Below are 26,840 nucleotides of genomic sequence, written 5' to 3'. Positions count from 1 at the left end.
GGGAGTGGCTTAGAGGATGGAGTTATAGCATTTGGGAAGGGGAGTGGCTTAGAGGATGGGGTTATAGCATTTGGGAAGGGGAGTGGCTTAGAGGATGGAGTTATAGCATTTGGGAAGGGGAGTGGCTTAGAGGATGGAGTTATAGCAGACTATCCCAATGTAAAGGTAACAGACTGAGAGGATAGAAAACGTCTCGACCCAAGACGTTCAAGTTTCTCACCATTTTGCCGACGATGATGATTTTGGGTCCGAGGTGTTTGTTAACGGCGAAGATGTGAATGAGTCGCAGAGTGAAGACCATGAAGTCCACACACAGCATCGAGCGCCCGAACTCATACGACCACGGGAACATCCTGAAACACACACACACACACACACATACACACACACACACACACACAAAGCACTGGCATTAATGTCATATAATAAGGTAGTAAAATGTGTACACTGCTAAAGTTCCACCCACTGACACACACACACACACACACACACACACACCTGCAGATGAGGCCAAGGATGAAAAGTAAGATGGCCGTGAGGTCACACTTGTTCCACATGTCTTGGATGTATAAGCTGAAACTCTGAGATAAACTCCCCGTGCCAGAGACGAACGACTGTCAGAGAGCAGAGACACAAAACTCAGTGTGTGTGTGTGTGTGTGTGTGTGTGTGTGTGTGTGTGTGAGAGAGAGAGAGAGTGACTGTACCTGTCGAATCTCCTCACAGACCAAAGTAAACACCCAAAAGTACAAAAAATACTCGATGGGGGCGGGGCCAACCGGAGGCGGAGGTTTGAACTCGACCAATAGGACGTAAGCGAACAGGATGAGGAAGAGGAAGTACATTAGCACGTTGCCTAGAAACGATGTGACGGGAGAGAACCAGAACTGTCTCCATCGTTCTACGACGTATGGGTGTTTGGGTTGAGAACCCTGTTCCCCTGCAACACACACACACACACACACATATATACACACACACACATATATATATAGACACACACACACACACACACACACAGAGTCAGGTCTGAACATCTGGGTTTAAATTCAACATAAGGGGATTTAAACTTCTCAGCTCACGTTTTTTGACTAAAGCAAGGCTTTCCTCTGGATCCTCCTCTCTGTGACACACACACACACACACACACACACACACACACACACACAATTGAGCAGACTGTTTTATTTACACATAAAATACATTGAATGTGAGACGTGTAAGAAAGAATTCTGGAAGAATTACCGAGATACGAGTTCAGTGAGAGCTACACCCTGATCCACGTCCTCAGTATTGTCCCCGTCTCCACCTTGAGTGTCATCCTTCAGTTTAGTTTCTTTAGTTTCCTCTTCCCTAAGAGAGAGAGAGAGAGAGAGAGAGAGAGAGAGAGAGAGAGATGAAGGACAGGAAAGCAGCTGATTGATAAAGGAAGAGTAATGCAGTGTTTATTACGTGTGTTCAGTGATCTCAGCCAGAGTAAACGGTGAGGAGTGAGACCCTTCCAAACCATCTGCATGTCTGTTCTGATGCTCTCTGACACACACACACACACACACACACACACACAAACATAGAAAACGTTACAGAGGAACATAAAAACATGAATATTATATTTACTGAAATATCAGTCATTTGAAACTAAAGCTAGACAAACAGAAAAAAGAAGATGGAGAGAGGACAGAAAGGAGCAGACAGACAGACAGAGAGACAGACAGACAGAGAGACAGACAGAGAGACAGACAGACAGACAAACCAATGATGGCAAGAAGAAATAGACAGAAAAACATAGAAATCCCTTCTTTATATCGTATCAGTGAATATGACATGAAGAAGGGATGAGGAGTAGAAATAGAGGAGCTGAGGAACACGTCTTCTGACTTGAAGGTGATGAGGTTGGTGTAGATGAGAGGAGGCAGGAAAAATGTGAGGAGGAGTTTCCAGACTTCAGTGCGGCTGCTCATGTCTCCCCACCAGATCTGAGCCAGCAGAGTCTGAGACAAACAATCAACAGGAAACATCTCACGCTTTCATTCAGTAAACCAAACTTCTCTGGGATAAGTGGTGGAACGAGGGACGTTATTCCCAGATCTGCTGACCTGCACACCGTCATGGCTGAAAAAAAGTCGGGCTTCGGCCGCTGTGGCCATCTGCAGACAGGTAGCTCTACCCCAAAATGGGGACATCCTTATGAGCAGCGTGAAGGAGCGGGTCTCGTCGCTCTGGTAGCAGGCGCTAAACATGTCTACAGGATCACACACACACACACACACACACACACACACACAAACGCATTTATCACTATTTAATTAGTTGCATTATGGAACTTTCAGAGATTCGGCGCCCTCTCTGGTTGGAGGAGGACATGTCAAGAAACGAGCAGATGATGGTTTGTATCTGTCGGTTGTTTTAAGTCCTTCTGATGGATTCCTCAGGTTCCACCGTGACGTGTGTATTCTACACCATGTTACAGAGAACATTTCCTCACTGACTCGAAGGTTCACGTACCACAACTTTAATGCACAGGGTGGTCCATGTCATCATGTTTAAATGTTGATGGCAGACGTTTGTGTGTGTGTGTGTGTGTGTGTGTGTGTGTGTCTGTTTGCTCTCACCATGTGCCAGGTTCTCGAACCTTTGTGCCAGTTCCTTCATGGACAGCTGGGTCTCCGTCTCGTTTTCCAGCTTAGACAGCTCTCGCAGAATCTTACACGCACTGAGCGCGCTCATTACAGACTCGCCCGCCTTACAGAGAGAGAGAGAGAGAGAGAGAGAGAGAGAGAGAGGATTGGCGGAAACGTGAGCAACATGAGCTGGTTAGTACAGAGCAGAATGAAGATGGATGAAGGAATTGTTTACCATCTCCCAGAATAAGATGGCCATCTCGCTGCGGTTCTGCAGAACGGCCCAGATGAAAAGAGAGGACCAGGGGAAGGTAACCTGCTGACCACGGTACGCACAGTCGCCCTGCAGAAACTTATTCACTTGCTGAGAGAGACAGAGAGAGCGTGATGTTAAGATGGTTAGCTCAAACTTGAACACATGCTTCTGGTGTACTGAACTGGTTTGGAGGCTTTTAAATAAACTTTCATTTGCACAGATTCAGTGAGATGTGATAAAAAAAAAAAAAAACTTATATTAAGTCTGAACTTTTAACCACAGGACCTGCAGGCTTCACCAGGTGGGGGATGGGGGGGATGGGGGGGTGGCTGAGTGTGTTAAGGTCCTGCATTACTGATCGGAAGGTCTATGGTTCGAGGCCCAGGTTGCCGCGGCTGGGCCCTTGAGCGAGGCCCTTAACCCTGACTGTATAACAGCTGACCCCGCGCTCGGACCCCGACCTACTAACAACCAGCTGGGGTGTGTGAAGTATAAAGGATTTCACTAGGGTGCAGTAACGTGTTCATGTGACGAATAAAGAATAAACTTAAACTTCATTTAATTAGATAACTAGCCCAGTTAATATTCCAGATGGTTGTCATGGTAACACTGAAATACTTTCTGAGCATAGGTGGAGTTAGACATTTCGCTGTGTGTGTGTGTGTGTGTGTGTGTGTGTGTGTGTGTGTGTGTCCATCACTGTTTACCTACACAGTACAGTCTTTGAGTAGTGTGTTTTACACACACACACACACACAGGAACTCTGAGTGGGTTCTAGAGCCAGCGCCGCGCTCAGTGTACAAAGAGCGCCACTAGTGGGCACTAGCGGGTAACAACTGGTTACAGCCACCTCGGGAAGGAAACCGCTTGCTTTGTAAATGACATTAAAGTTCCTAAACGTGTTAAACAAACCCCTTTATTGCGGACATTAACACATCACGTCCCCCAGGACTCGTCTCTGTATAAGGAAGGTTTGAATGAGACATATTTTAGACTCAGTGTCGTGCCGTACTCCCACACTCACACCCAACACCCCCTGAAGGTTTGGGCTGCTGGGAAACAGAACACTGAGGAAATAAGGCTGTGAACTGCCTGAGCTTCACTAGCACTGCATGCTACGGCTAGTCGTACCATCCGCCGTCACTTGATGCCCCTCATTATCTCGGGGGGTTTTTCCCCTCAGTCACCTCCAGCTCGCTCATTAAGGACAAACTGGTAAATCAATACATTTATATATCAGTGTTTTAGGATTTATTTTCAGAAATGGTCACATTTCATTAAGGCTGCTTTGTGAGAATGTCGATTTTTAAAAACACTATATAAATAAAACTGAGTTGGACCTTTAAGTGAAGTGTTTTGTGTGAGAGTTTCTGTTTCCTGTGTGTGTGCAGTTAAGAAGCAAGTTTTAAGTTTCTCTTTCTGGTACCCTTGTGGCTTTCCTCGAGCCCACTCCACGCTCCAGCCCGAACAGCTCGTAATAAAACGGCTGGCACACGCCCCCGAAGATGTGCCCCAATAATCGTGAAACCTGGAAGACAGAAATACGCATGAAACGAAGAAACGCAGCATCTCCGATGTCCTTCACTGTGTGACCTCTGACCCCTGACCTCTAATACACTGAGCCCGCGGGCGCTCGACGGCCCCGTCATGCGTCTCTTCCGGGTTTTGCCGTTCCCTTGGGCTGAGTCGGGCGAACAGGGCTGGGAGGACGTCTGGTTCCGTCTGTCCATCAGCAAAGTCTGCAGCAGCGTGTATGTCAGCGTGCTGGTGGGGAGAGACTGGTACAGACTCTCCAAACGCTCGTACGTCAGATACTCCAGGATGTTCAGACCGTTCTCGGTGAAGAGACGAATAAACTGAGGCTTATCGTTGACCAGAGCGTCCGTCATGGAGGCCTCCAGATCATCATACTGCACCAGAGAGAGAGAGAGAGAGAGGGAGAGAGGGAGAGAGAGAGAGGGAGAGAGAGAGAGAGAGAGAGAGAGAGAGAGGGAGAGAGAGAGAGAGAGAGAGAGAGAGAGAGAGAGAGGGAGAGGATTATCAACACTCAGCCAAACATTCACAAATTGTTAACGATTATAAATTATAAAAGTGATGGTTTGATGATTGCAGACATCTGTTGATCTTTATGTGTTTGAAACCATCATCGTGTTAAAAGGCCACATGACCTCATAGCAGAGACAACCATGATTTGGTCTACAATTTCACAGTGCGTTTTTTTTTGTCATTGTAATTCATGTTCCCAGCGTTCTTCACCACAACACGGCCTCAGAGCAGCACGGGGTCACCTCCAGCTTTATCAGGTGAGAATGTAGATATTATTCTACAGTGTGTGGCGTTTATTCTATACCCTCTGGGTGCCAATAATTCTGGAGTTCACAGTAAAGTATTATTATACAGTACAAAACATTAGTTATTATAATATCTACAAAACGTCCTACATATAATTTTAATAACTGTTTAATATTTTATTTGTTTCCATCATTATTTAATTCGTCTGTTAATTTAGTGTGAATAAAAGTCTTCAATATTTCTGTAATCAATAAACAATCTGAAGGAAAGACGAAGTCCAGAGACCAAAAAAACACTTAAATGCCTGAGTTTACCAGAAAAACACAGAAACTTATTCTTATTAACAGCAATCGAGACGTGCAAGAGGTAGACACGTGTGAGAATCATGAGTAATAAGTAAATGCACCCATATCAGAGTCGGAAGTGATTGATGGATAATGAAAAAATTATTTATAATGTCAGGTGGGTGTCAAGGTGCCTGCACTTCCTCTGACCTTCCACTGGATGTCGCCATTGAACAGCTCACTTTTTGCAATATCCACTCTGTTCCAGGCCACGGCCAACTTCAGTTCGTCTGTGTACTCACTGGAGGCACTGCTCGCCTTCTTACTGGCTACACACACACACACACACACACACACAAAACAGCAACAGGTGGAAATCATAAAACAGAAAGTGACCATTCAAGACTAAGCTTCAGGAACAAGACAATGAAGCAGATTGTTTTATTCTTGCAGTGTTTGCAGTCCGGTGAGTCACAAAGTCACACAACATTTACAGCTCATAACAACCACCTCGATTCATGTCCTCACGTAACCAGAGGACACACTCACGGTCATGAGCTCACCTCGCACCAGCGCTTTCAGGATGACCGTGTCGAAATCATCAGGACTGTCCTGCTCTCCGTTAAACACCGTGATCAGAGATCTGTTCTGGCAGATGCTCAGAGCCTGCGGACGGACGGACACAGACAGGCAGACAGACAGACAGGCAGACAGACAGATAGACAGGCAGGCAGACAGGCAGACAGGCAGACAGACAGACAGGCAGACAGACAGGCAGACAGACAGATAGACAAGAAGACAGACAGACAGACAGGCAGACAGACAGACAGACAAATAGACAGACAAGAAGACAGACAGACAGATAGACAGGCAGACAGACAGACAGGCAGGCAGGCAGATAGACAGGCAGACAGACAAGAAGACAGACAGACAGATAGACAGGCAGACAAACAGGCAGACAGACAGGCAGACAAGAAGACAGACAGACAGACAGATAGACAGACAGACAGACAGAAAGACAGGCAGGCAGGCAGACACACAGGCAGACAGGCAGGCAGACAGACAGACAGGCAGGCAGGCAGACAGGCAGGCAGACAGATAGACAGGCAGACAGACAGACAGACAGACAGACAGGCAGGCAGACACACAGGCAGACAGATAGACAGGCAGACAGACAGGCAGACAAGAAGACAGACAGACAGACAGGCAGACAGACAGGCAGACAGACAGACAGATAGTCAGAACTTGATTATGAAAGTATAATTTCTTTATTAATTTAGAATATGAAATACAGAAGCGACTTTTCTCCCTCACTCGGTCCACCAGCTTCTCCTGCGTTTTCTCAGAAGGAAAATGTTTCTTGATGAGCTCTCGCGCTCGCTCTTTGAGCTCGGAGTTAGAGATGTCTCTGCCCTCTCCGTCCACGGGGGACGCCGATCTATTCATGTCACTAAGCAGCTCCGTGATCATGTCCGCCGCAGGACCCGAACCCTCCAACACCAGCCAGGGCGTGTCCTTCTTCAGAGAGACATCCATCCTCTGAGCACAGAGAAGAACACATGAGCCACTTCACCACTGAGCATAAGGACAAGTACAGAGAGACAGAGAGACAGGTGGATAAAGTAACAGGTGAATAGATACTAATTCAGCGAGACAGCTACACAGATACAGAGACTGTCAGACATGAAGACAGAAGTTGAGACAGACAGACGACAGATTTTATTTTGACAGATTCATTTTGTGAAGCTACTTTGATACACAGTACTACCACTGTACTACTATAGCTACCAGGAACATAAAAACGGTTATAAGACGTAATAACGTACCTTGAGCGCTGACGCATCTCCAGAAATCAGCAGACACAGCACGGGGATGTTGATGTTCCCACTGCCTGAGGAGGAGGAGGAGGAGCATCACAGCAGGGTTAGAGAGAGCGTTCCGCAAAAAACACAAAGACCTGTCATGTCCTTCACCTCACATCTGTGTGCAGCTTTAATATTTACCCTCGGGGTGAAACGATTAACCGACACCGTCGACTAAAACGGAGAATCAGATTAGTGTCAATAGACGTAACTGTGGGTTAGTTGGAGATGTCATGGAGCCTCACACCTGAGGAGAAACTGGATCATTACTGACTGTGTGTTGCTGTTAGTCTGGGTTTCTGGTTCCACTCAGGTGTGTGTTGTTCGCTCCTCACTTACCTCACTCCCTGGTCCTTTACACTTCACCTGACCACGCCCCCTCACCACAGACTTAATCACAGTTTTCTTAATATTTCAACTTAACTTCCACTTTAAGCTTTAATTACTAGTTACTGTATATTTTATTGCTGCTTCTTTGCTTTTCCTTGGTTTGAAAGTTTTGAAGAACATGAGTGAAGGTCCCGCCCTTCCTCTTCACTGTTTCCTGGTGTTTACTTTATGTTTTTAATGAGAGAATGACAGGAAGTAATCTGTGTCCTCCGTCCTGTCGTGTCTCTCTGAGCGATGAACAGGACAGACTGATTCTCACACTGGACAATGGACACTAGACACTGGACACTAGACACTGGACACTTAACGGCTCCTGGTTTAGTTTTAGATTTAGATGAAATGGGTCCGTAAGAGTTCAGTGGATAATTAAACCTCCGGGTGCGATCTGTTCATCATTTAGGACGTTATTTGGGAAACCTAGAACACAGCAGATCTGATAACTTATTACTATTCTACTGAAATATTTTTAATGAAATCTTTAATATTCTTTATATACAGCTACTGTAAGTTGTTACTAATATCCTTTTAAAGCTCACTTCACCTAACTGTTACATCATCATCATCAGCTTCACGCAGGTGGCCAACCCGGGGAACACATGTCAGGTAGAAACACACTATTCATGTGCGAACTCCGTGAACACAACACAACGTGCTCCTGAGCAACAAGACGGGGGTGGGGCTCTTCTCATATGAGGTCACATCGGGGGAGATCTAATTAGCTTTTTAAGGCGCAGGAAACAAATAAAGGATAAACAGCACGGGACGGGGTTTTTCCTCATGTTTTTGTGTTTGTGCACGCCGGAGAGCCGTCTGAACATCCAAACACAAACCAAATGTAGACGCCCAAATGTAGACGCCCAAATGTAGACGTAAACTAATGAGGAAATCTGAATTAATAAATAATAAATGACACTAAAAATGTAATTGCAGTGACTCACTAGAACATTTTAAGTAAGACTGGCTGGAACATTTTCATCAGCCGTGCTGATATTCAGTACAACAGCACGATCTCGAGTGTGATATCACTTTCACACAACAGTCCCCCAAACACCATTTATTATTAACAGATAACGATTTGTTTCTTTATTTAAACGGTTATTTGACTCCGCCCACACATGTCCTTCAGCACCTGGAGGAACTAACTAACAGTGACTGGCGGAGCTGACAAGCGACAGTTAGCGAGTGACAGTTTATTAGCCTGTAATTAACAGGAGGTGAGAGTGGTGTTAAACTCTTAGTGTTACTACAGTATGTAACCAAAAGGTGAGGAGAATAAACCATGGAGGTGGTGGACAGTCCTGAGGTACTCTCCAGCCCCGCCCCCTTCACCACTTGCTGTGTTTAATCAATCACGGTCAATCATGCTACCTGAATCCTCTGGCATTTCCCCCACCCCCTTTCCCCCATCCCCCGCCCCCTTTCCCCCACCCCCTCATTTCTCTCACCCCAGATCCCGGTGCGCAGATGAGAGATGTATTCCTCCAGGTTGGTCATGAAGCTCGTCTCTCCACCTCGGTGTCCGATGCTCCCATCATCCACCAGGAGGAAGGCCTGATAGTTACTGTCCAGGTAACACGAGTCCTGAGACAAGTTCTGAACGTAGTATTTGGCTGGGAAGCTGCCCTGAGAGAGGAACCAGGAAGATACGGGGCAGTTGGTGTTTACAGAGCAGACCTTAAAACTGTGTGTGTGTGTGTGTGTGTGTGTGTGTGTGTGTGTGTGTGTGTGTGTGTGTGTGTGTGTTTAAACATGTCTGCACCTCTGGGTTGACGAGCTGTTGGCGGTTGTTCACCAGACCCCATGGGGCCACACCCAGGGCTACCACTTTGGTTTGTGCCGTAGCCGCAGCTCCGTGATCCCTAATCGCCTCCCCGACACAGCGGGCCACGCCCTCCCTCAGCCCACCTGTCACGATCCAGGCTCCTGAAACAAATACACAGACACACACACACACACACACTGATCAAATAATCACACCGGTGTCAGTGTGAGTAAGATAATAAACAATCTTTAGTCTGCGTCATTATTAATAATAATAATAATAATAATAACAATAATAACAATAATAATAATCATCATCATCATCATCATCATCCTCATTATAGTGACACAGAGCAGACTTTCTCTTAACACCATGAAGTTGATACGTTTCCTGTAAATGCATATCCTCAAGCTTTTGATTCCTTTTATATCATGTTACAGTTTTAGATGTCATTGTACATTTTATTTAATTATAGTTTGATGCATTTGATGGTGTGGAAGATCAGACATGAACCATGGTGTTCCTGTCCTCTCTGAGATCTGCAGAGCTCTTATTTTGATCTTAAACAGTGATAAAGTCCCTGATTCTTCTCATGCACACTGCAGTGTGTTTCCTGCAGGAATTCTCACAATGACAGGATTATCATGTTCAAGACCGGAACGAAGAGGCTACAGGGAGCAGAAGTAAAGAAGGTGCAAGATTTTAAGTACTTAGGGTCAACGGTCATTAGAGAGTGTGGAAAGGAGGTGAAGAGGCGGGTACAGGCAGGTTGGAATGGGTGGAGAAAATGTGTCAGGTGTGTTGTGCGACAAAAGAGTATCAGCGAGAATGAAAGGAAAGGTGTACAGGACAGTGGTGAGACCAGCGATGCTCTACGGCTTAGAGACAGTGGCGCTGAAGAAAAGACAGGAGGCAGAGTTGGAGGTAGCAGAGCTGAAGATGTTGAGGTTCTCTTTGGGAGTGATAAGGATGGATAGGATCAAGAATGAGTTTATCAGAGGGACAACCCACGTTAGATGTTTTGGAAATAAAGTCAGAGAGGCCAGATTGAGGTGGTTTGGACATGTTCAGAGGAGAGATTGTGAGTATATCGGTAAAAGGATGCTGGGGTTGGAACTGCCAGGCAGGAGGTCTAGAGGAAGACCAAAGAGGAGATTTATGGATGCAGTGAGAGAGGACTTGAAGTTTGTTGGTGTGAGAGAAGAGGATGCAGAGGATAGGGTTAGATGGAGGCAGATGATTCACTGTGGCGACCCCTGAAAGGGAACAGTCGAAAGAAAGACAGGATTATCATGTTTTATAATAAGGTGCAGCAGACAGAAGAGAGAGGGGGGAGAGAGAGTAAGACAGGAAGAAGGGGAGGGCGTGGACCAGGTGGATGGACAAGATGGACCAGATGGAAAAGCTGCTCTGTTAACATCAGTGTTTACATTCCACACACTTACATGACAAAAGCAAAACGTTCAGCTAAAAACAACAGCTTACGAAACTCACTTTTGGACTCACATCAAACAGTAGGGTCATGCACACACACACACACACACACCACACACACAGTGAGACAGCTGTGTAGGCGGCTCTGTGATAAAGAGATTAAAGGAAAGATGATGCAGAGGTTAAAGTTCACCTGTGCCCTGTGCAGCTCGGACCAGCCCCTGTCTCACCACCTCTCGTACCCAACTCCTGACCTTCTCCTGGCCGACGCCCCCCACCACCGACAGCACCAGGTTGGGAGCCGGCAGACCCCAGTTTTTAGTCAGGATGTTGTAGACGAGATGCGCGGGAGTGTCGAACGCCAAGCGCAGGAACTGAGGAGGAAAAAAAAACACCACAACGTTTATACTGTTAACACCATCACATCATCACACCATCACTTCATCACCAAGACTGTGTGTGTGTGTGTGTGTGTGTGTGTTACTAACAAGCCCATCTCTGCGACTGATTCCAGCAAACTTGAGCTCCCCAAAAGCATCAGTCGGATACTCAGACGTGTGTTTGGTCGCATCCCACTGAGTCATGATAGCAGCGCCAAAATTATCACCTGTGGCTTCAGAACCGTGATGATCACGAGCACCTCCACACTGACACTTCTCTCCATTACTGCAAAGAGAGAGACAGAGAGAGAGACAGAGACAGACAGAGAGAGAGAGACAGAGACAGCGAGAGAGAGTGAGAGACAGACAGAGAGAGAGACAGAGAGAGACAGCGAGAGAGAGTGAGAGACAGAGAGACAGACAGACAGATAGAGAGAGACAGCGAAAAAGAGACAGCGAGAGAGAGAGAGAGACAGAGACATCAGTGACCTTGACAGCAGAGGAATGTTTAATATCTGACACAAAGTGACCTCATAGAGGTGAGGAAGTGATTACTGTCACTGATTATAATAATAAATCTGTATAATAAACATTATAAATGAATAGATTGTTGGTTATTACATTTATTATGACATGTGCATGTGATTTTATTCAGTGATGTGACCGAGTGTACAGAGTGAGCACCGAGTCCTCCCCTGATCTCAGACGTTACACTAAACCTCTAGGCTTTAGTATAAACATATACGAATGCTGGTGATTGGTTCAGTAATTAGTTAATTGGTCAACTCTCATGCTTGAGTCTGCCTGAAGACACTCAGGGATGGATCAGTGCTCACTTGGAGGAGTTTGTGTGAAGATTTCGGTTGAATCTAGGTGTGTGTGTGTCGCACAGGACCACTAAGCTTGAGGGTGGAGTTGCCAGGTTGCAGCCCAACTCCCACCCTGAGGAACATCAATAACAGCAGGGAACGTCTAAAGGGAACACGTGCAGTTCCTCAACTGACCACTAGGAGACCACTTTCTCCAAAAGTGAATCAATCCTCAAAGAGTTCCATGTTAAAACTCTCAAGTGGGGAATTTTTATATAAAACTCAGCGGTTACAGTCATAAGGTAACTCATAATTCAGCTCCACTGCAGGAGTCAAACCGCTAGCTGTGTGCTACACATCACTCCAGCTAATCCCTTTGGCCATTTAAGGATTACCCAGGATTTGGGTGGAGTCACATCCTGCCAAGATCGAGCTTCAAAACCGCTCTTCAGAAAACCTGTGTGTGACGTCATGGAGGGTTTGTCCCGGTCTTTTTACTCAGGCTACACTTTAAACTAATAAAACACTCAAAGTCTACCAGAAAGACCATCTCATCATAAAATAAATATTATACAGCTTAAGTGAGTCACAAGCGTGGTAGGAGATTCTGAGGTCAGATATGTGGAGCAGCAGACAGAACCTGATCCCGTCGCTGATAGAGACGTTACAATACACCTCTAATTTGCATGTTGAGTATAAACACGTCATGAGCCGCGTGTCCATTAAAGAGCAGAACCTGAAATAACAACAGAGCATAACTGGTTCCTGTTTCTTTACAGACGTCTCTGTGTTGTGTTGGTGCGTTAAACAGTTTCTCACAGACACGCCTCAGGACCTCAAACCCTCTCCAGCAACCTCCATCCACCCACCCACCAGTCAGCATGGGGAGACCTGATCTACACTTCGAGTTTACCCAGTTCACTGGAAGAAGCAGTCCAAACACACCCTTATATACACACACACACACACACTTGGAGACATATTTTAAACTGTCTACAGAACTTCTTCTAAATTCCCTAGAGCTCAGTTTTCGGTGCAGATTTCGGAGACGTGGGACTGAGAGACTGTCCTGAAACGGGTTTGGTCACGTCGTGTGTTTGCTCCATGAGATCTACAGGTGGGGTCATGTTTCAGTTGCATTTCATTGTACTGCAGCTCAAAGCGGAGTGGCGCAGGACGAGCATCGGCATGTTGTACCTGAGAGGATCCTCCACAAACGTTGTGCACATTCGCTTCTTCACCAACTTCGGGATCCAGCTCTGAAACAAAAGAGAGTCATGTTACGAGTCAGAAGAATTGACACACACACATGCACACGCGCACACACGCGCACACACACACACACACACACACATGCACACACACACACCTGAATCATCAACCGTCTAAAACCCCGCTAATGAGCAATTCTGTTCCTAAAGATCTCAGGGTTCACGGCTTCGGGCAGTTTCTCCAAAATGTGATGTCACAAGTTGAGGGTTTTTTTTTTGTCAAGAGTGAAAAAAAGTGTGAGGTGTTTAATTTGTTTATCAAACCTCTCCTTTATCTCTAAGATTTTGGAAAAGATAGTAGCGGGGCAGCTATGTTCATATCTACATAGAAATAGCATACATGAACTGTATCAGTCAGGATTTAGGCCTCATCACAGTACAGAGACAGCACTCGTTAAAGTAGTAAATGACCTCCTATTGGCCTCTGATCAGGGTTGTGTAACTATACTTGTATTACTCGACCTCAGTGCAGCTTTTGACACCATTGATCATAGTATTCTTCTTCACAGATTAGAAAATGTAGTAGGAATTAAGAGTACAGCCCTCTCCTGGCTCAGATCCTATTTGCCTATTTGACCCATCGTTATCAGTATGTAGACTTAAATGGTGATTATTCTGCATGTTCTCTAGTGGAATTTGGCGTTCCGCAGGGTTCAGTTTTAGGTCCACTGCTTATACACACAGTTATATGTCTCAGCAAAACCAGATGAGAAAAAACAGCTTAATAAAGTTGAGCAATGTGTGCAGGACATAAGAGGCTGGATGTTAATTAACTTCCTTCTGCTAAATCCGGATAAGACAGAAGTTCTAGTCATAGGACCACATACAGCTAGGAGTAAAATTTTAGATCACACCGTAACTTTAGATGGCCTTTCTGTTTTATCAAGTGCAACAGTAAAAGACCTCGGTGTGATTATTGATTCCAGCCTTTCATTTGAAGCTCATGTAGATAATATTACCAGGATGGCATTCTTTCACCTCAGAAATATTGCCAAGATAAGAAATGTATTGTCGCTAAACGATGCAGAAAAACTAGTTCATGCTTTTATCACCTCTAGGTTGGACTAGAGGTAATGCCTTATTGTCTGGTTGTTCCGCTAGGTGCATAAATAAGCTTCAGCTAGTCCAGAATGCAGCAGCGAGAGTCCTCACTAGAACCAGAAGATATGAGCACATCACCCCTATCTTATCTTCACTCCATTGGCTCCCTGTGGAATTTCGCATTGATTTTAAAATACTACTCTTGACATATAAAGCATTAAATGGTCTCGCGCCGCAGTACCTGAGCGAACTGCTAGTGTCTTACGATCCGCCACGCCTACTTCGATCAAAGGATGCAGGCTGCTTGTCAGTACCGCGTATTAATGAAAAATACAGCTGGGGGCGGAGCTTTTTTTTACAAAGACCCAAAATTATGGAATAGTCTTCCAAATAGTGTTCGGGACTCAGACACAGTCTCAGTGTTTAAGTCCAGGCTAAAAACCTATTTATTTAGCCAAGCATTTTTATAAATAGATTAGCCTTAGGTAAAGGAGCAGATCTGGGGGACTCATGGACGTAGAGTATTATGGTGAACTGGTATGTTTGGATGCTGTCTTCCTCACTCTCATTGATCACTCAGGTTTGCTGACGGTGAGGTGATTGTTTGCTTTACATCTCAGTTCCCCCTCATGTTTGTGTTTCCTTCTGGCTCCTCCCTTTTAGTTATGATGTCATAGTTAGTCCTGCCGGAGTCTCTGCTTGCACTCTACAGTTAATATACATTCACATTATACATTGTGTGACTGTGACCATACCTAACTGCCATCTCTCCTCTTCTTCTTTTTCCTCCCCTCTTTCTCTTTCCTCTCTCCTCCTGTCTCCCCCTTTCACTCTTTCTCTCTCTCTGTCGAGCTACACATGTGGTTCCTGAGCTGCCAGTGATCCAGACTCCCTCTGCCCTCCGGACCTGTCTGACCCATCCTGGTGTCCCGCTTCTGGCTGAAGATCTCGTCACATGGATGCCCCGTGTGTCTCTCTGGGATGCGTCTGGTGTCTGGGGATGATTCTCTCTACCTAGAAAATGGTTCTGGCCTTGACTGGTGTTGGCAACTGTTTCTCTGGGGACTTGACAGTTCGATAGTTCATGACTGGAACTTCTTACAAGTCTACCTGGGTCTTCAATAACTACCTGGACTCCATATTAACATCAATTAACATCAGCTATTATAGCTGAACTGCCTCCCACCCTACACACTGTATAAATGCAGATCATTTACTGCTTTCTGTTTCACCCAGATGAGGATGGGTTCCCTGTTGAGTCTGGTTCCTCTCAAGGTTTCTTCCTATTACCATCTCAGGGAGTTTTTTCTTACAAACTTGAATAATTCTTTTGATTGTGTAAAGCTGCTTTGCGACAATGACAAATGCTAAAAGCGCTATACAAATAAATGAAATTGAATAAAATTGAATTGAATTGTTTATAGTCATGTTTAGTATCTTGCTTTTGGCGGAATAGTAAACATAACTATAAATAGATTAAAATTGATGTTTTTTTTAAATAAATGTTTGGTTGCTTTTATAATAAACAAAAGTTGCTGTGGTGTAAGAGGAATAAAACACCCAGACACACACTGTTCAAGGAAAATAATCAGCATCATGAGATGAGATGAGATGAGATGAGATAAACCTTGATTCGTGGGAACACTCCTACATCTTAGACTCTGCACCACCGGTCAGGAATCACACCAGGATTTATATTTAAACATGTTTCCATTTCGTCCTCGCTCTCACACGCTAACAGATGGATGATGAACTGGACTCAGGAAACACTCTCGAATGCTCGGAAGCTGTTTCTCATCTGCTCACGTTACACAGCAACTACTTCATCACTGAGAAAACTGACAATATCTGTGTTTAACCTGTTGCTTTTCCACAGACTACATTAATCTTTGTTGCTTAGCAACCAAATCCTACTGTAACAGACTACACTGTGTGACAGAAGAATCATTTATTGTGAATATTACTGATAATGAAGGAGGCGGTAGCGGCTTAGCTAGTTAACACCCCAAGATGCTGATCAGAAGGTTGGAGGTTCAAGCCCCAGCCCCTCCCAAGTTCCAGCTGTTGGGTGCTTACAGCTCTGTTTGCTCCAGCCAGGGGGCGCTGTATCATGGCTGACCCTTCCAAAGGGGACACGTGAAGAAAAATAGTTCATCGTACTGTAATATGTGTATGACAAACAAAGCCTTAAATAAATCAATATTTTTATTATTTAAAGAGGAATTCATGATAATGCTTTTTGTTTGTTTGTTTTATGAAAGCAGTCGCCCCAGGCGACAACCCAAACACCCCCCCACCCCCCTCCGGTCGAGGGCACGATGCAGTGACTGTATCAGTGGTGAGAAGATTTAGTTTCTACTTCTTGTCATGACAAACAACAGCTTGTCCCAGAGGACAACGTGACTGGAACACACACCCTCCTGACGATTGCGGCTCTAATTATCACAGAAGCAGTCCCAAGCTGACCTGAGAGTCTGACCGAGACTCAAGAGGAAGTCGTGTTTTGTCTACGAATTAGTTGGTGATTGTACATTTTACTCCAGAATTGCTGTAATATTTACTTTCCTGCACCAGAAACATTCAGAAATGTTTTTATTTCCTGTTACACCCTTAACCCCATTGTGTGTTTACCCCGAGTCAGCTTGACTTCACTCGGCGGAAGCAGGCAGGTTTTCCTCTGATAGCTTTTGACTGAAATTCCCTAGAAGAGTTTTGTGCCCTGTGTATTAAACCAACCAGCTTCCCTGTTATTCTGGACGCTCAGCCTCGGTTACAGCAGGGATTAGTTTACATTCCTGCTCTCCGTTATCACCCAGATGAGGATGGGTTCCCTGTTGAGTCTGGTTCCTCTCAAGGTTCCTTCCTCTTGTCATCTCCCTCAGCACCGTCGCCCTCGGCTCGTTCATCAGGGACACACTGGTAGTTAAGGTCTATACTTTTTCTGAACACGTTCTTATTAAAAAAAAAAAAGTTAAATTCTGTAAAGCTACTTTGTGACTATCACCATTGTTATAAGTGCTATTCAAATGGAATTTAACTGAATTGTGGCCAATAGTATATGTGCACCCAGACCATCACACACACACACACACACACACACACGTGGTTCTTCCCCAAACTGTACCACGGCCTCTGAAGCAGACAGCTGTACAGGGCGTCGCTGCGTGACTGATCCCTTTCACTGGAGCTAAGAGGAACTAACCTAACCCTCACCCAACATGGCGACGCCCCTGTGTGAGATTCACAAAGCCAGCTTCATAAAGACACGTTGTGTTGGAGTGGAAGAACTCTAGTGTCCCGCACCGAGCCCTGACTGAACCATCAGCTCTGGATGAACTGGAGTCTCCTGGACATCAGCGCCTGAGCTCACAGACACGCCTGGAGTGTGTGTGAATGAACACACACACACACACACACACACACACACACATATCCTCCAAAATCTAATGGAAAGTCTTCAGAGAGGATCAGACTGGAGTTCAATTCTTTTTTTAAACTTTTCATTAACAGCAAACACGGGGAAGAAATCTGGAACAGAACATTTATACAGGTGTGATGATTAGGGGGCACAAACTTTTGATTGGAGCTTAAACAGGGCACAATAAATATATCTTTATAATCTGACATTTAATTAGAATCACTATAAGTTATGAACCCCAACCCTTAGATTTGCACTAATAATAAACAGGAATAAAGAATAACCTGCTGAGGATTATATTTACTGTATGTCTGTGAGTATTTATGCACATATAGTATATAAAGGATCAGTGCTGAGGACTGTGTGTGTGTGTGCGTGTCTGAACACGACTCCTGATCACCACACACACACACACACACACACACACACCTCACCAGGCTCTTTGCTTTTCAGTAGTAAATGAACTAACTTTACATTAAAGTAAAATTCCTCACATATTTCAGACAGGTGTGTGACGACGGCCCGCAGCGTGTTCACTCCCACCTCACAAGTCATAAACTTACACACAACACACACCCCAGAGCTGGGAAATAAAACCATTAGCACGTGTGAGTTGCGTTAATGCCTCGATCGCTCGCACATTGCCTCCTGCAGGTTTACTTTTAAAACCCAGATGAAGCAGAAGAACCGTCTCTGAGTGGAACGTGTCCAGACGCTCGGGGTTCTCACGCTCCGGGTCTTTACTCCATGTTTATCTGGTTGTTCATGATGCAGTGCGCTGAAGCCCGCGCACTCCGGATTATCAGCTCTATATCACTGTGCTGAGAGTTCTACACAAAACCTTCTCATTAAAGTCCAAATCCTCCTGGATGGGAGCTGAGATTAGGCCTTCCTTTAGAACATTTGATTTTAATTCCCAAAACACTGCACTTTTTCTCTTTGTTTTTGGCAATACTATTTCTGTTCAGCAACGTGAATAAAGTAAGAAATATAAACTCAGCAGAGGAACACGGCACTTTAGACAAAACGTTTATTCACTGCGACGTCCTGTTTCTCTGGAAACTTTGCAGTTCTCAGAACCTTGGAATGGAAGTAGAACAGAAATGTGAAAGTGCTAGATCGTCACTCTTTTTAACAAAATCTGCAGCCGCTTCCTGAAATTGTCTTTGGGTTTATTTATTTATTCAACTTGATTACATTATTCACCTAAAACCCAAACCTAGTTTTTTCTGTTATTATAACCTATAATATTTAATATATCTGTTCAGTAATTGAGTCATTTTTACCGTAAGTAACTGTGTACACACACATACACACAGACCCGAGGCAGGACCCGAACCCTCACCCTGGTGGTTTAAGACCACTGTGCCACATTCAGACTTAAAAAAAAGAAAAATCTATTATATTTATGGATTTGGCTCGGGTTACAAATAACATGCGTCCGCGCTTCACCTCGGTCATCTGCACTTAGACCGTACGGGTCATGAGCGGTAACTCTTGTTATAAACTGGTGCATAATGATGATTTCTCTAACAGATAGAACCTCTGTCTCTCTCTCTCTCCGTAGTGCACACAGGATAAGATCCATTCCCACTGAGCAATGTTTGTATTAGTAAACGTTCACAGCGATTACAGAAGGGTGTGACGTCAGGAACTCGACCCGAGGATCCTTTGGGACAAAGCAGACACCTGATACCTCGTGGCTTGGGTTGTAGTTAAGTTCTAAAATTACTAAATAATGAGCTGGCAGAACATGGCTCTAATATTTATCACTTCTTCATTAACCTCAGTTAGCGTTACTCCCTTTCAGTGTCATTTCTGACCTGTTGGATTTCCCCTAATCGATTCGACCAGCCTTACACAACACGCAATACATGAAAAAAAGAAAATACTGTATCTGGCTTGTAGAAAATTTTTTAAATAAAGTGAGGACGATAAAAACAGAATTTCTGAGCACGCCCAGATCAGCCCCAGAGTCTCTTATCTTCAACAAATGGGGACAAAACAAGGGTGTAAGTGAAATGGAAAAATACTCAAAGGAAAATATTACCCCATTTAAACCCATAAAGAATGTAAATCAACTTTAAAAAGGAAAAACACGAGAGATACAGCGCTCTAACCACACGAGATCACAGTGTATCGTGTGCATGGTTTTTTAGCTTCATTTGGTAAATCAATGTCATCATGTGTGTGTGCACTGGGTCGCATAATTAACCTTTTTTCATCATGGTGTGTCCAATTCTTGATAGATATTATTAATTAATTTGTATTTTATCAATTAATTAGTTTTTTTTTTCAGATTTTTCTCCCTTATTCAGTCGTGCCCAATTCCTCCCCGTCACTAGAAGGCTCGACATTAAGTCTACTACTACCACTCAGTCGGCAGGGCAGAGAACCATCACGTGTTTCCTCCGAACCACATGACTCCATGACCACATCTTTTTAAACTGCACCGTTGGGGCGGAGTCACACAGCGCTATCCGCTCCTTCCGCTTGCGTGAGCTCACAAACGCCCCTGATTGGCTGTAGAGCCGTGATTAATGTACAGTAGGAGCACCAAGTACCTCTCACCCCTCCCCCCTGAGAGAGCTCGGCCAATCAGCTCTCTCTGGACCTCCGGCTGCGAGAGGTTACACCCGGGGATTGAACCAGCGATCTCCATTAAAAGAAATAATGGAAATTCAAATGATTTGTTCTACATCCCAAACAAATAAATACATAAAAATAATTAATACAAAATATAAAGTAAAATTAAAACAAATTAACCTGCACTTTACCTTTAAAAATAAAGTAAAAAATAAATACAGACAGATAAGTATTTCCGTTTGTGCATTTCCGTTTAGTTTTCCGTCACTGTGTGTGTGTGTGTGTGTGTGTGTGTGTGTGTGTGTGTGTGTGAATCTAAAGTAAGCTCCCCTCTTCCCCTTCTCGTCTTACACAGTTACCCTTCCTCCACTCGTTTCACACACGCGCGCACACAACGGAAACACTGTTTTATCAGAAAAACAAACAAGAAATCTCTCTAATGACACTCGATTGAGTGACACACTAACGCGATCACTGCTGTAAAGTAAAATAAAACAAATTAACCTGAACTATACATTTGAAAAAAATCAGAGCAGTGTTTCTGTGTAGAGCAAAGAGAAAGAGTGTGTGTGTGTGTGTGTGTGTGTGTGAAGGCAAAAGTAGGAGGGGTCTATGTGTGGCACGGTGTCCAATGACGCGTGCGCACACAGACTGAAAGAGCAGCTGATACAAAGTGAAAAAATGGATCTTTAACCTCTCTAATGAGACTTGCTTTTATTTTACATGCGTGCTACAGACACACGCATACAGACAAAAAATAAAATATGTTTTACACACACACACACACACACACACACATTCATAGTGTTATAGTAAACAGTACACACGTGCACAGATGTTGATTATTCCAGTAGGAGACGCGCACTAAGACCCAGCAGGGGAGACGATTACCCACAATTCCACAGCGAAAGAGAAAGAAAAACCGTCAGCTTACTTGTGATCACGTGACCCTCGGCGTCAAAAAAAGAAGTGCATAATACATGACACTCGGAACTCGTAAACCATGACTTGTTTGTTTTCTAAGTTAAATGTATTAAAAATCTTAGCTCGTCTTGCGGAACACCCGCAAACCGCGTTACTCGCAATCCGAGGTTCCACTGTATAAACAAATAAAAGAAATATTTTACATTATATAAATACAGTAAATTTATTATTCTTTTTAAACAGCATACATTATTTAATCTAATATTTAATATTCCTGTCAAAAATTTGCAAACAATAAACTTATACCTTAATTCACATTAACTTAAACAAGTGCATAAATCTCTCCTTCAGTAAAGTGTATCTGTCTATCAGCTGTATATATGACATCTCACCTTACTTACACAGTTTTTTCCTTCAGAACTAAGGTGTGTGTGTGTGCGTGTGTGTGTGTGTGTGTGTGTGTGTGGAAATCTGAACTTTACTCATGTTTCATTAACGCACACGTGAGGACTGGATATGAGTGATATGGACACACACGCACACACCAGCTTGGCATCTTATAAACGGCTACTGTGCCTGTTGTATGGATCTTTGACCTGCCAGGGTGTGTGTGTGTGTGTGTGTGTGTGTGTGTGTGTGTGTTTATAACTCTGGAGTCACTGTGCTACACTAAACACTACTTCAAAATCAAACTGCTGATTTTATCAATAATTCTGTTAATGTCACTGACTGACTCGTCAAATATCGTTTCATATATAAAAAAAAAAAAACTGGATCAATGAAGAACTGAATATTTGTTGATGCAGTAAATGCAACGCCTGTCCGACCCGTGTGCCGTGTCTCTGACCCCCGGACCCCCGGACCCGTGTCTGATGGTCACACTGTAAAGGTGCGAGTCTTTAGACTATTAAAGACCATCCGCTCCCCGACAGTATGTGACTGATATATAAGTCCTTAGGTAGTAACCTAGTAACCAGTGTCAGGACCAGTCCAGTGACTTTAGGACACCAGTGTAAGTCCCTCTGATCAGAGAGTCCGTCCCCGTCCCCAAATGTTCTCACGGTTCTGTTCCTGTCATTTCACACTCAGGTCAAATCAAATTCAAATTCACATAAACAGTTATACACAGTATGAAATGTAGTGAAACGCTTACACGACCGCCAGTGACCCTGAAAGAGAATTAAAACTAACCGCGCGTCCGCTCCACCCCAGGTCTGTACTAGATATTTTCCAAAAATGAAAATATGACTTTAAAGTAAGATTATTTCTTTTAATCTATCACAATCTCCTGTAGTGCTTACATGTTAAAATCTTTTCTCATCAGATCAGAATGAGTTTGTGTTGTGTTTAGTTGCTGCTCTACACTACACTACAGTAGCAGAAGTATTGGCACCGAGCGCAGTGCACACCCTGAGACGGTTGCCGGTGTTGCGCGCGCGCTCCCGGTGCTGATGAGATCTTTGGTGTTAAAGTGTAATTAAACCCCGGTAATTAAACCCCCCCGGACCCACCTGGTCCCTCTCCCCTCTCCGGGACGGGCTGCGGACCCCCTCGCTCGGTCTCTCCATGGCTCCTCCGGATCCTGCGCGCGCTCAAATCAGCATGCAGCAGTAGATCTCCGCAGTGGATCTCTCTCTCTCTCTCTTTAACTCTCTCTCTCTCTCTCTCTCTCTCTCTCTTTAACTCTCTCTCTCTCTCTCTCTCTCTCTCTTTAACTCTCTCTCTCTCTCTCTCTCTCTCTCTCTCTCTCTCTAACGTTCTCTCTCTTTAACTCTCTCTCTCTCCCTCTCTCTCTCTCTCTTTAACTCTCTCTCTCTCTCTCTCTCTTTAACTCTCTCTCTCTCTCTCTCTCTCTCTTTAACTCTCTCTCTCTCTCTCTCTCTCTTTAACTCTCTCTCTCTCTCTTTAACGTTCTCTCTCTCTCTCTCTCTCTCTCTTTAACTCTCTCTCCCTCTCTCTCTCTCTCTCTCTCTCTCTCTTTAACTCTCTCGAGGTTACATACACGAGCACCGAGCTCCACCCGCGCAGCCGCTCACGCGCACCTCTCTAGCGCACTTCCGGAGTCTCTCGGCCACTCTGGGCCACGCCCCCTACAGGTGTGTGAGGACAGAGCGGACAGGTGTGTGTGTGTGTGTGTGTGCGCGCGCGTGTGTTTGTGTTCTCCTGGACTGAGCTCTGTGTGATTTCAAACACACTCCTCTCTTTACTGACAAAATAATAATAACAAAAAGAAAAAAGCCTTTTAACACACATAATGTATAAACTGTACACATTTATAAATCTGTAATAAAGTCACTTTTATAATCCTGAAATCAGAAGGAATAGTTCCAATAGTGTTCTGTTCCTGGGTTTCTCATCTTATTTTACTTTATCCTGTGCATTGGGTGTCCTGTCTGTGTCAGCCGTGTGTCCTGTCTGTGGCGGCCGTGTGTCCTGTCTGTGGCGGCCGTGTGTCCTTTCGTTGGGGCCGTGTGGCCTGTCTGTGTCAGCCTTGTGTCCTGTCTGTGTCGGCCGTGTGTCCTGTCTGTGTCCGTCGTGTGTCCTGTCTGTGACCGCCGTGTGTCTTGTCTGTGTCCGTCGTGTGTCCTGTCTGTGGGGCCGTGTGGCCTGTCTGTGGCGGCCGTGTGGCCTGTCTGTGTCCATCGTGTGTCCTGTCTGTGACCGCTGTGTGTCCTGTCTGTGGGGCCGTGTGTCCTGTCTGTGGGGCCGTGTATCCTGTCTGTGACCGCCGTGTGTCCTGTCTGTGACCGCCGTGTGTCCTGTCTGTGACCGCCGTGTGTCCTGTCTGTGGGGCCGTGTGTCCTGTCTGTGACCACCTTGTGTCCTGTCTGTGACCGCCATGGACATTTATTTAATGTTCTACTGAAAATTCACTTTGACACAACTGCTGCTGTCTGTAATGTAAGACAAACTAAATGACTCGACTAACAAAACTCTGTGGGGTTTACTGTTACACGGAAGTAATCAATACTGGGGTACTTTGGGGAGATAAGGGGGAAAAAAACACACTCATACACAGCTTGTCATGTTTCTGAGAAAACACAAAGACATGTAAACTCGCCTGTCCTAAAGATTTACCTCTGAGTAATGCAAACTGACACTGGAGACTCACAGCAGAGATCACAGAGATCGATTAAAAACAGAATATAATGACCAGATCCCAGTTTCACCAAAACATCAAAAAGGTAAAATCATCAGATTTCACTCAGAAGTATGGTGACTAAGTGGTTAGTATTGTCATCTCTCAACTCCAGGTTCGATTTCCACTTTGGGGTCTGTGTGTACTGTATGTTTTCCCTGTGCTTGGTGGGTTTCCTCCCACAGGACATCTTTGGACACATGCAAATTAAGCTAATTGGCGTTAACCGTAGTGTGTTAATGAGTGTGTGAATGTGTGTTGAGTATGTATTGGCACCCATTCCAGGGTACACCCCTCTGTATGCCCCATTTCTCCTGGGATAGGCTCCAGGCGCCCCGCAACCTTGTATACAGGATAAAGCAGTATAGAATGTGAGTGAGTGAGATTTCACTGAAACAAAAACAGTGTGTGTGAGACAGAGAGAACGAAAGTGATGAAGAGTGGAGAAGGACAGAATCCAAGGTGCAGCCAAGTGAGAAGTTTCCACAGTCTGTGATTTTGAGGTGCCATATTGTCTGCTGGTGTTGGTCCACTGTGTCTTATCGAGTCCAAAGTACCGGGAGATTTTCGAGCACTTATGCTTCTGTCTGCTGACAAGCTTTATGGAGATGCTGATTTCTTTTTCCAGCAGGACTCATCACCTGTCCACAGTGTCAAAACATACACTAACTGGTTTACTGACCAGTAAACTCTGTGATGTTACTGTGCTCGATCTGTCAGATGACTCACCTGACCTGAACACTACAGAGAATCTCTGGGATATTGTCAAGAGGAAGATAAACACTGACCCGACAGTACAGAGCTGTAATTAGAAGAAAATCCAAAAAGAATTAAGATATTTCACTGTACATGTAATAAATCTAAAATTAGTTTTAATTTTTAAATAAAATTTTAGAAATTAAAGAGAGAAAATCACATTTTTCATGATTCAAATTTTTGAAATGCAGTGTATATTGATAAGAGGTTTACCAGAGGTCATACACCAGTGAGTACATGATGGAAAATCAGCAGTTTATTCTGTGAATAATTTCACACTCCGTTACAGAAGCCTAGTCTGAGTGTCACTGGTGTTTGACACAGGCCAGTATGACCAGTCCTGCAGGTTTCAGGAGACCTGTGCTCTCTATAGTCAGGATCAACAAAAAAAATTCTCAGACATCCTGGTGTTGGCTTTTGTATTTCGAAAACCTGCCCAAAGCCACAAAATAATGATTATCTAACCATATCTGTGCCAGAGTGCAGCAGAGGGCCTGGAACAGCATGTAGGGGAACCGATGAAACTTCAGACGACATGCGCCGTACGCTTCACCCGAGTGATCCGCTGCAAATCACGGCTGTGTCTCACACAGGCGTAGAAAATACACCATGATCTGAGGCTTTACATCTCGACCATCATGAACACAAAGGGAGAACAGAGAGCATTCTTAAACATAAAGAGCAGGGTTCTCCAGGAGCAGGAGGAGAAACAGGACTCCCACAGCACTGGAGGCTCAGTGTACCAAATCTGCACTTGCAGAGAGCGCACCTGAGACGTGTCACCAGAGGAGAAGCCTTACTGCTTTAGACAGAGCGCTAAAGTAAAGTGAAGCAGCCGACACACAGGTGCTGGAAGATCATCAGTGCTACAACAGGAGGAGATAAACAATACACACTGACAAACACGTGAGGATTAATTACTGATTTATATGGTTTATTATTTTATCTATCTCAAAATTTTTTGTTCTCAGCATTGCACTTGTAACTTTTGGTAAGTTTTCACATTACCCTGTGTTTACTGACTGTATGATACACAGTGTGCAATCCACAACCTGTCTCTGTGTTACTGTCTCTACTGCTGCTGGATATCTGGAACTTCCTTCAGAATCAATAAAGTTTCTCTGTATCTATCTAAAAATAAACCTGTGATGACCTAATGAAAACATATGAGAGTAAAACCATGCCGTGTTTATCGCTGTGTTTAATGTTTGTTATTGTGAGAAACATCTTCTGGTGTTCCAGGTGTTATGTTATTCCTGATCATTATAGACCTCTTTATCATCACTTCATCGTTTCATCTAGCAATCTTTATTGCTTAATGATTCGTTTATCACTTGATAAGAGTAATTTTGGTGATACGGTAGGATTGACTGAGAAAAAATTAATAAAAAAAAAACAAGCACAATAAAACAAAATAAAATGTGCACAAATGACCAAAAAAAAGAAAAAAAGATGAGTTTAGTCTCTAAGTAATAAATGTACCACCCCCTGCAGGTTAGTGACAGTGATGTTAATGATACAGCACTCGGCAAGTGACAATAAACGTAACCTACATTTAAGTTTTTAATCAAATGATCTCTATTTTTTATTTTCTTGTATCAATTTCATTTTTTGC

At 44.3% G+C, this 26,840-nt stretch overlaps 1 protein-coding gene across 2 annotated transcripts in view; it reads right to left on the bottom strand.

Moving 5' to 3' along the window:
- Window positions 1–22,980, bottom strand: part of trpm4a (transient receptor potential cation channel, subfamily M, member 4a) — a 37,568-nt gene extending 14,588 nt beyond the window's left edge. For both annotated transcript variants that reach the window (XM_053514889.1, XM_053514890.1), the window contains exons 1-22: window positions 22,842–22,980; window positions 13,288–13,349; window positions 11,390–11,567; window positions 11,095–11,275; window positions 9,465–9,628; window positions 9,151–9,328; window positions 7,280–7,344; window positions 6,768–6,992; window positions 6,017–6,119; window positions 5,664–5,782; window positions 4,485–4,787; window positions 4,304–4,405; window positions 2,856–2,984; window positions 2,612–2,741; window positions 2,096–2,241; window positions 1,878–1,990; window positions 1,452–1,532; window positions 1,245–1,352; window positions 1,082–1,122; window positions 707–939; window positions 499–614; window positions 221–353 (exon numbers count right to left, since the gene is read on the bottom strand). In XM_053514889.1, coding sequence (XP_053370864.1) covers window positions 221–353; window positions 499–614; window positions 707–939; window positions 1,082–1,122; window positions 1,245–1,352; window positions 1,452–1,532; window positions 1,878–1,990; window positions 2,096–2,241; window positions 2,612–2,741; window positions 2,856–2,984; window positions 4,304–4,405; window positions 4,485–4,787; window positions 5,664–5,782; window positions 6,017–6,119; window positions 6,768–6,992; window positions 7,280–7,344; window positions 9,151–9,328; window positions 9,465–9,628; window positions 11,095–11,275; window positions 11,390–11,567; window positions 13,288–13,349; window positions 22,842–22,898 — 2,967 coding nt within the window. In that variant the 5' untranslated portion in view covers window positions 22,899–22,980. The remainder of the gene's footprint in view (window positions 1–220; window positions 354–498; window positions 615–706; window positions 940–1,081; window positions 1,123–1,244; window positions 1,353–1,451; window positions 1,533–1,877; window positions 1,991–2,095; window positions 2,242–2,611; window positions 2,742–2,855; window positions 2,985–4,303; window positions 4,406–4,484; window positions 4,788–5,663; window positions 5,783–6,016; window positions 6,120–6,767; window positions 6,993–7,279; window positions 7,345–9,150; window positions 9,329–9,464; window positions 9,629–11,094; window positions 11,276–11,389; window positions 11,568–13,287; window positions 13,350–22,841) is intronic.
- Window positions 22,981–26,840: the final 3,860 nt, after the last annotated feature.

Source organism: Clarias gariepinus, chromosome 16 (assembly GCF_024256425.1).
Source record: "Clarias gariepinus isolate MV-2021 ecotype Netherlands chromosome 16, CGAR_prim_01v2, whole genome shotgun sequence".
Classification (NCBI taxonomy): domain Eukaryota; kingdom Metazoa; phylum Chordata; class Actinopteri; order Siluriformes; family Clariidae; genus Clarias; species Clarias gariepinus.
The sequence above is the reverse complement of the archived record's forward strand: the minus strand, read 5'-3'. Positions and strand labels throughout refer to the sequence as shown.